This window comes from Psammomys obesus, unplaced genomic scaffold (assembly GCF_907164565.1).
Source record: "Psammomys obesus unplaced genomic scaffold, mPsaObe1.curated_primary_1811, whole genome shotgun sequence".
In the NCBI taxonomy this organism is placed as follows: Eukaryota; Metazoa; Chordata; class Mammalia; order Rodentia; family Muridae; genus Psammomys; species Psammomys obesus.
In genome coordinates this window covers 18,928,445-18,936,906 of record NW_026591598.1, presented here as the reverse complement: position 1 = coordinate 18,936,906, position 8,462 = coordinate 18,928,445, and the positions used below count along the sequence as shown (strand labels likewise).

At 55.6% G+C, this 8,462-nt stretch overlaps 1 protein-coding gene across 2 annotated transcripts in view; it reads left to right on the top strand.

The window, feature by feature from the left end:
* Nucleotides 1-557: 557 nt before the first annotated feature.
* LOC129679803 (chloride channel protein ClC-Ka) overlaps nucleotides 558-8,462 on the top strand; it is a 12,260-nt gene continuing 4,355 nt past the window's right edge. Inside the window, exons 1-13 of one of the 2 annotated variants that reach the window (XM_055611251.1) lie at nucleotides 558-657; nucleotides 1,285-1,413; nucleotides 2,043-2,171; nucleotides 2,852-2,991; nucleotides 3,289-3,366; nucleotides 3,448-3,526; nucleotides 3,928-4,053; nucleotides 5,800-5,884; nucleotides 5,975-6,076; nucleotides 6,575-6,659; nucleotides 6,896-7,069; nucleotides 7,886-7,955; nucleotides 8,106-8,216. In XM_055611251.1, the coding sequence (XP_055467226.1) occupies nucleotides 558-657; nucleotides 1,285-1,413; nucleotides 2,043-2,171; nucleotides 2,852-2,991; nucleotides 3,289-3,366; nucleotides 3,448-3,526; nucleotides 3,928-4,053; nucleotides 5,800-5,884; nucleotides 5,975-6,076; nucleotides 6,575-6,659; nucleotides 6,896-7,069; nucleotides 7,886-7,955; nucleotides 8,106-8,216 (1,408 nt within the window). The remainder of the gene's footprint in view (nucleotides 658-1,284; nucleotides 1,414-2,042; nucleotides 2,172-2,851; nucleotides 2,992-3,288; nucleotides 3,367-3,447; nucleotides 3,527-3,927; nucleotides 4,054-5,799; nucleotides 5,885-5,974; nucleotides 6,077-6,574; nucleotides 6,660-6,895; nucleotides 7,070-7,885; nucleotides 7,956-8,105; nucleotides 8,217-8,462) is intronic. The other variant, XM_055611252.1, reaches the window with a different exon arrangement.

Below are 8,462 nucleotides of genomic sequence, written 5' to 3'. Positions count from 1 at the left end.
AGGGCAGACTGGGAGGGTGCAGACAGGAGCAGTGACAGAAACCCATCACTTTCCAAGGACCTCTTTCTGGGCCTGGGGCTTCTTGTTTCCTGGGCTGAGGAATACAGGGTACTGGGGAATCTGAGGGATGGATATGGGACATGAGCACTGTCCATGAGGACCAAGTGGCAGGATCATTCCTGAGCTCAGGGCTGCTCTGAGCAGCTTAGAGTCCTAGAAGGGAGGCAGCAAGGAGCCCCAGCAGGGAAGAGCTTCTGAAAGGAAGTAGGATCCTGTCCCCATCCCCCATCTGCTTCTGGACATGGATGGGATTTAGGAGTCCCACTCCACACCTACAGGGCACAGGCACCCCCTAGGTAACAGAAGCCTTTGTAGAGAGAGCACACAGAGAACACTGAACCTTCCTGATAACACCCTACACACCAGCAGCCCCCACCCACCCAAGGGCACGGGGCTCTGCCTTCAGTTCCGAAGGTGGGGTATCGGGAGAACCTAGAAGTGGGACACAGGCACAGAGTGGCTGTCACCGACAAGTCGTTCACCCGTCATCACAGAGGATGGAAGAGCTGGTGGGCCTGCGTGAGGGCTCCTCCGGGAAGCCAGTGACTCTGCAAGAGCTGTGGGGTCCATGTCCACGCGTCCGGCGAGGCATCAGAGGTGGGAGCCGGCTCCCCTCCCTTTCCCCCTTGCCCATGAAGTCCCCTTGGGGCATCCCTGACCCTAGCTCTGAGATCATTCTCTTCACTTTTGTCTGCCAGCCTAGAACCTGACCATCCTTACTGTTAGGGGCCAGAGAAAGCAGGGACCCCAGAAAGTGGCAGAGCGCAGGCCCAGGGTCTGAGGTCCATAGACAGAGAAGGCCAGCTTCCAGGCTGGGCTGGCAGCCAGCAGCCAAGGGCATAGCTAGGGGCCTGAAGTGCAGATGGTCTGTAGACCCTGGGACGACACTGGGTCCTTGCTGCCCTTCATGGTTGTTAAGTCTCAGGTGCCGATGAGATGTTAGTGAGGCGGGTAGTGGCAGGCCCCCCATTCTCCCCTGCCACCTTGACCAGCCTTCTGTAAGGCCCCAGTATGAGCTGAAGTGGAGGAATACCCTCCTGCCACCCACCGTGTGACTATTTCACTTTCAGTACTTTGCAGATCCTTGCTCAGCCCCTTGCATGAGGCAGAGCCCCTGCTCACCACCCCAGACCCCAGATCTGTGCCCCTAGCTTACTGTCGCTACCCAGAGCCTCAGCAGCCCCCTGCCCAGGGAAGGCGCTCTGACCCCAGTGTCCTGCCCAGGGGGCTTGGAGTGGCTGAAAGAGCGGCTGTTCCGTGTGGGCGAGGACTGGTACTTCCTGATGGCTCTCGGGGTGCTCATGGCTCTGATCAGCTATGCCATGAACTTCGCTATCGGGCGTGTGGTCAGAGGTAAGGCCTCCTCAGCTCGCACATCGCTCAGGGCTGTGGGATTCCTGTACACGCTTGGGATGCCAGCTGGGCTGCCGGGGGCAGTGGGACAGGTTGGGGTGGGGCTGTGTGTAGCCAGGCCTGGAGCTGGTGCTGGCTTCGTATGTCACCAGCTGTGTGACCCTGGCAAGGTCCCTTCCCCTCTCTGGGCCTCAGTCATCTCATTTGCACAGGGAGGGAGAGACCCTGAAGGCTTGTAGGAGGCTCTACTCATGGTTACTGCCCCCATCTTTTTCTCCCTCCATGCTGTCTGCTCAGCGGGCACTCCTCTTCTTCTGGACACTTGGCTGCATGGTGAGGCTCCACAGTCTCATCGAGTCCTCACCAGGCCACCTTTGGTCTTTCAGGGACCTGGGGTTGGGGAGAGTTTGGGGAGGCACCATCACTGGCTACTGGATAGACGGGAAACTGAGGTTGTTAAGCCATTTAGCTGAAGTCCCTCAAGTAGGAACTGGAAAACTGAGATGTGGACCTAGGGCCTGACCACCCGCCTCTCTCTGGGTGGCTGGCTCTGGGCTTCTTCTTGGTCTGTGTCTGCCCTGAGGGCCGTAGAGGCTCTGGGTGGCTCCCTGACTGCTGGTCTTCTCCAGCGCACAAGTGGCTGTACAGGGAGGTTGGCGATGGCCACCTGCTCCGGTATCTCTCCTGGACTGTGTACCCCGTGGCCCTTCTGTCCTTCTCCTCTGGCTTCTCCCAGAGCATCACACCTTTCTCTGGAGGTGAGTTGTGGTCCCTGGCCCACCTGCCTGCCTTGTCCTGAAGCCCCTACGGGTCCAAATCTTTACACATCCTGTAGTACTTCTGAGAAGGGAGACAGACAACAGTGACCCCATATTGGCACTGAGGAAGCAGGCTTGGAGGAGCTGAGCCACATAGCCAAGGTCACACAGGGAGAGGGATAGCAAATGGCTTTCCTAGGCTCCTCTGAGCTACTAAAAAAGATTAGAGGCTGGCCACCTACACGGGCACAGCCAATAATGTCAGGGCTGGGCTGAGGAAGTGGGAGGGCTCCCAGGCCTAAGAGCAACCTCCAGCCGAGGTCTAAGGGGATCTTCCAGGTGTCTCTGGTGATGGCCTGATAATTCCCAGGGGTCCCCACCCTGCCGCTGCTGCCTTCAGGGCCCCACTCATACCCTCAGCTCTCTCTCCTGACAGCTGAGGTTATGAAATCTTCCTCTCTGGGTGAGGTCCCAGGGGTGGTACCAGAGAGCGCTGTGTGTATTGTGGCTGTGTAGTCTGTGCCAGGCACGGAGGCACTGGCTCAGAATGGCAGTGCTTGGGAAGCAGAAGCAGGAGAGTGGCTGCCAGTTCCAGGCTAGCCTGGGCCTGCGCAGTGAGACCTTGCTGAGAGAGAGAGGGAGAGAGAAAGAGCGTATGCCTTATCTTTCCCTTGCCCCAGGGTCTGGACTCCCAGAGCTGAAGACCATGCTGTCTGGTGTGGTACTGGAGAATTACCTAGACATCAAGAACTTTGGGGCCAAGGTGGCGGGCCTCTCCTGCACCCTGGCAACAGGCAGTACCATCTTCCTGGGCAAAGTGGTACGGACAAGGCGAGACCCCCCCCCCCGGCCTTCCTCCCTGTCTCTCCATGCTTCTGGAAGCTGGGTCTTCTGGACGCACAGCTAAATATGACAAGATGCATCTCAGGCTAGCCCTGGGGTTTGGGGTTAGCCTAGGACAAGGGTGTGAATGAGGACGCCACATTGTCTTTGGGCCAGGTTTCTGGCTCCCTTTACCCTGGGCCTTAGGGAGAAAGAGAAGGAGGATGAACAGGGGAGGGAGGACACCGCTTCCAAAAGGCTCCCTCCGCCTGCATCATTGCCTTTCTCCCACCAGGGCCCCTTTGTGCACCTGAGCGTGATGATTTCTGCTTACCTGGGCCGTGTGCGCACCAAGACCTTCGGGGAATCTGAGGTGAGGGCTACAAGACAGAGCCCCTGTGAGACTAGAGGGGGAAATGAGCTGGTTCTGGAACCTGGGTTCTGTTTTCCCCAGAAAAAGGCCAAGGAAATTGAAATGCTCTCGGCAGCAGCAGCAGTGGGCGTGGCCACAGTCTTCGCAGCCCCCTTCAGCGGTAAGAGCTCATCCACCTTGTGGGAGCACTGGTCCTGTCCTCCCCAGCTTGATTCCCCCCACTCAACACAGACACACAAGCTGGGTCCTGAGCCAGACAAGGAAACCTTCAGTCCTGCCTTCTGCGCTACCAACCCAGGGGGACAGGGGTGGGGTTGTCCAGTGGCTGCAGGCTTCCTTTGAACTCATGTGGTTCTGAGCCTGGTTTCTTGGGCTGGAAAATGGAAATCCTCACAGTCCTACGCCATCAGTGGGCATGGCGGACATGCCGGCCTTCTCAGCTTGAGCCAAGGACCAAGGCAGCAGGGCCTCCAGCTGTCCAGACAGCAGGTCAGGGGGAATGTGACCCCCATATCCTGCAGCTAAAATGAAAGGGGTCCTCCTGAGCCGTGTGTCCCCTAGGTGTCCTGTTCAGCATCGAGGTCATGTCCTCTCACTTCTCCGTCTGGAACTACTGGAGGGGCTTCTTCGCTGCCACCTGTGGGGCCTTCATGTTCCGTCTCCTGTCGGTCTTCAACAGTGAGCAGGGTGAGCGCCAGATAGGCACCCGGTCTCCAACACCCCTCTTCCACAACTCCTCACCTCATGGTCTCCTCCTTCCTTCCCCTCTCCGTTCTCCGTTCACCCTTCCCTTTTCCCTTCTTTCCTTCCCTCCCTCTTTTCCTCCTCCTCCTCCCCCACCTTGGTTTCTGGAGCATCTAGCCATGGTGTTTAGTTTGGGGTCCGAATGCTTACCTGTAATAAAAGAAAAACTGTGTGTGTGTGTGTGTGTGTGTGTGTGTGTGTGTGTCCATACTTGTGCATACATGTATACGTGTGTACACCCATAGGTGTGTGAATCAGTTTGTTTATTGCATTTGGTGACACTGGAGAAATGCTCTGTCTGTCTCCACCTTGGTGTCGCGGAGAAGGTTAAACAAAAGCCAGGAAACACGTGCATGCAGACAGTCCTTCCTCCGGGTTTAGAGCTTCCAAGGGAGCCCGTCTTCAGCCCGGCATGGGATTTAACTATAGGAATCTTCACTGCTAATGCTCCTCACTACAGTTCCCCCTTTTGAGTCTTCGATCTTGAGGGCTTGGGGTGCTGTACTGTCAATCTCTGAGCTAGTGTGTAGATTCCACCAGGATCAGCTAAAGCCTACAGGCTAAGGGAAGAGCCCCTTGCCCTCTGTGAGGGGAATGCACAGGGCAGTCAAGCCTGGAAGCTACTGAAAATCTCCTCTGGGTAGAAGGATGTGTACCATGATTGGACAAACCTCCATGTGGGTCTTTCAGAGGGGCACTACAAGCCACTTCTGTGGTTTTAGTTTTTAAGATTGTTTATTTTGTGTATGAGTGCCCTGTCTGCATGTACATCTGCACACCAGAAGAGGGCACCAGATCCCATTGTAGATGGTTGGGAGCCACCACGTGGTTGCTGGGAATTGAACTCAGGACCTCTGGAAGAGCAGACAGTGCTCTTAACCGCTGAGCCATCCCTCCAGCCCCCCAGTGACTGCTTTTGACCTTGACGTTTTCCCTCTCCTGCCTCTGAACAAACTGTTCCTTCCAAGCATAATGGATGGGTCATGCTATGCCCTGGTCTATTCTTGATTGCCAAATTGCTGCCAGAGCCATAACGTGAACCGTAACGGGGCCAAACCCTCACCCGCCTCAAGAGGAAATGACACAATAGATACAGAAATGGAAAAATGAATCAATTCATATTTTGAAGAGCTACAGAAGGGCCACAACTGCAGAAGAGGGAGGACACAGGCATGTGTGGACTCTGTCTGATGAGTTAGCATTCCTGCCGTACTGCATCTTCCTGTCAGACGCTGAGTTTTCTTGGGGAATCTTAGTTGCTAGAACCTCCCTCCTTAAGCACATAGGTGGACAAAAGGTCCAGTGCTGGGTTGAGAGATAGATTCTATGGGACGGGAGAGATGGCTTAGTGGTTAAGAGCACTGCATGCTCTTCCAAAGGTCCTGAGTTCAATTCCCAGAAACCACATGGTAGCTCACAACCATCTGTCTGTACTGGTATCTGATGCTCTCTTCTGGCATGCAGTTGTACAATGCAGATAGAGCACTCAAATAAATCATTTTAACAAATGATTTTAAAGAAAGAGAGAGAGGTTCTGAGGGTGGAAAGAGCTGTGGCCGGCTGAGTGATGGCCCAGGTTCAGGGACCCGTAGAGCCAGAGATCTCAGGGCATCACGTTGTATGAATTACTCTGGGAGATGCTTTGAGTGGGGAGTGCGACCTCCGACCCCCACTCCTGCCCTCCCCCAGAGACCATCACCTCCATCTACAAGACCCGATTCCGAGTGGACGTGCCCTATGACCTGCCTGAATTCTTCTTTTTTGTGGCTCTGGGGTAAGTGGGGTCTCAGGCCCTGACAGCCCAGCTGGGCTCCTTCGGGCATGAACTGGGCCGCCCTGGATTCACCCTCCCCAACACCTCTAGGGTCATCTGTGGGGTCCTGAGCTGCGCTTACCTCTACTGCCAGCGCACTTTTGTCCGCTTCATCAAGACCAACCGGTACACCTCCAAACTGCTGGCTACCAGGTGGGCGAAGGCAGCAGGGAACTCCCAACCTCTTACAGAAAGCCCCAGGCCCGAGTCAGTGTCTTATCGACCCTGTCTGTGTGACACCTACTCTCCCTGTCCGGTTTCCTCACTAATGCCCCACTTACCGGAAACCAGTCCCACCAAGGAACCTCTCCCAGCATCCCCCGTCTCCTCTCCTCTCCCCCTGATCTTGGAGTTCCTCTTCCTCCCTCCTGACCGAGCAAGGCCAACCTCCATCCACCCTGGTCTGTCCTCACTGTCCCCTTCTGTCCCACACCCTGACTCTGCCCTCCCCTTACCTCACCCCTTCTCCTGGGCTCCCCACCTTCTTCCCGGGAGGGCTCTGTTGGTTTTTCTGCCCCTGCCCTTCTCCATAGTTTCTTTTCTCATTGGGATCCCTGGGGTTGTGAGCTTGCCTCTGCTAGGGGGGCTGGGGTGTCTCCCTACATTGTGGGGGAAGGGGAGGGGGCAAACGGAACACCCTTTCTCTCGTAGCAAGCCGTCGTATGCAGCTCTGGTCGCCTTGGTCCTGGCCTCTGTTACCTATCCACCGGGTGTGGGCCGCTTCATGGCTTCCCGGGTAAGGGGCACTGAGCCAGGGAGGTGGGTGGTGAGCCCCATTTACAGTCTCCTCTCTGTACAGGACCACCCCAGACTCCCCAGGGGAGACTCCTAGGGGTGGTTTTCAGATGTCGAGGTTGTATTTCAGCAATGGCAGGGCCGTCCTCAGCTGGGAAGAGGTAGACCGGTTGAGGCTCCGCGGGGTGACGGCTCAGATGGGGACAGACATGCTGACCTACCCTGCTTCTGCCCCAGCTGTCCATGGCAGAGCATTTGCACTCTCTGTTTGACAACAACTCATGGGCACTGATGACCCGGAACTCGTCCCCACCCTGGCCCGCTGAGCCTGATCCCCAGAACCTGTGGTTTGAATGGTACCACCCACGCTTCACCATCTTTGGGACTCTGGCCTTCTTCCTGGTCATGAAGGTGGGTCCCTTCTGTACAGAGGTCTGGGGGGATGGGCTTCCTAAGACTGGACACTGGAACACTGTCCACTGCTCTGAGCCCGGCCCGCTGTGCTCCCTGACGTTGGCTTCCTCATGCTCAGATTCCTGTTTCACTTTTAACTCGGTTTCCTTATCTTTACGATGAAGCAATGAAGGGCTTCATTGAAGCCTTCATTGAAGCCCAATGAAGGGCTGAGGCAATGGCTCAGTTAACAAAGCACTGGCCTCACAATCACGAGTCCTGTCCTCAGCGCCCACAGAGAGAGCTGGGCATGACGGCAGTCCTCGGCACCCACATAAAAAGGTGGGCATGGTAGCATGCATATACTCCCAGCATGGAGAGGTGGGGTCAGGAGGCTCCCTACGGCTCTAGCCTGGTTGGTAAACTCCAGGCGAGTGAGAGATTCTGTCTCAAAGGAGGTGGACAGCCATTCTAAGATAACACTCAAGCTCGTCCTCTGACCTCTACATACATACATACATACATACATACATACATACATATATATACATATATACTTGCACATACATCTTTTAAAAAATGAAAAGATGGCATAGTTACTTTTTCTACCCAAAGAGCAGGCTAAGGGCAAGAAAATGGATGACGTAATGTGTGGCCAGCACACAGTGGGCGCTTTAGTAGGGCTTGGCTACTTGTTTGATGTCATCTATAACCCCAGACAGTGCTGCAGAGCCAGCAAAGGCATCCTTTCCTTTGGGAACTCTCCACTTCTGCCCCATCCCTCCCATGCTCACTCCTGTTGCCCTCTGGTTCCCTCTTCCATTCCTGGCACAGTTCTGGATGCTGATCCTGGCCACCACAATCCCGATGCCTGCTGGGTACTTCATGCCCATATTCATCATTGGTGAGTCTGGATTCTGGGAGGGTCAAAGGCATGGGGTGTAACCATGGTTCCCACAATCCGTCTCCAGGGTGGTACTGAGAATGGGACAGGGTTCGAGGGTCCTGGGGGTCGGGTCAGTCTGACTGCCCCTTCACTCTGAGTCTATGGCAGGAGCTGCCATCGGGCGCCTCTTGGGAGAGGCCCTGTCTGTTGCCTTCCCAGAGGGCATTGTTGCTGGAGGAGAGGTCAACCCCATCATGCCTGGGGGCTATGCTCTGGCTGGTAAGTTAACGTGGGCCTATCAAGTGGGAAGACCTTGTGGGTTCAAACTTGGCTGAAGGAGCCGAAGTTTGTGTATGTGTGGAGTGACGTGGCCTCATACAGGCCCCTCCCCAGGTGCTGTCATCCTCTGAACCTCCTGTGTGTGTGTGTGTGTGTGTGTGTGTGTGTGTATGTCTTTCTCTGTCTCTCCATCTCTGCTCTCTGTCTCTGTGTCTGTCTGTATGTCTGTCTCTCTGTGTGTATGTC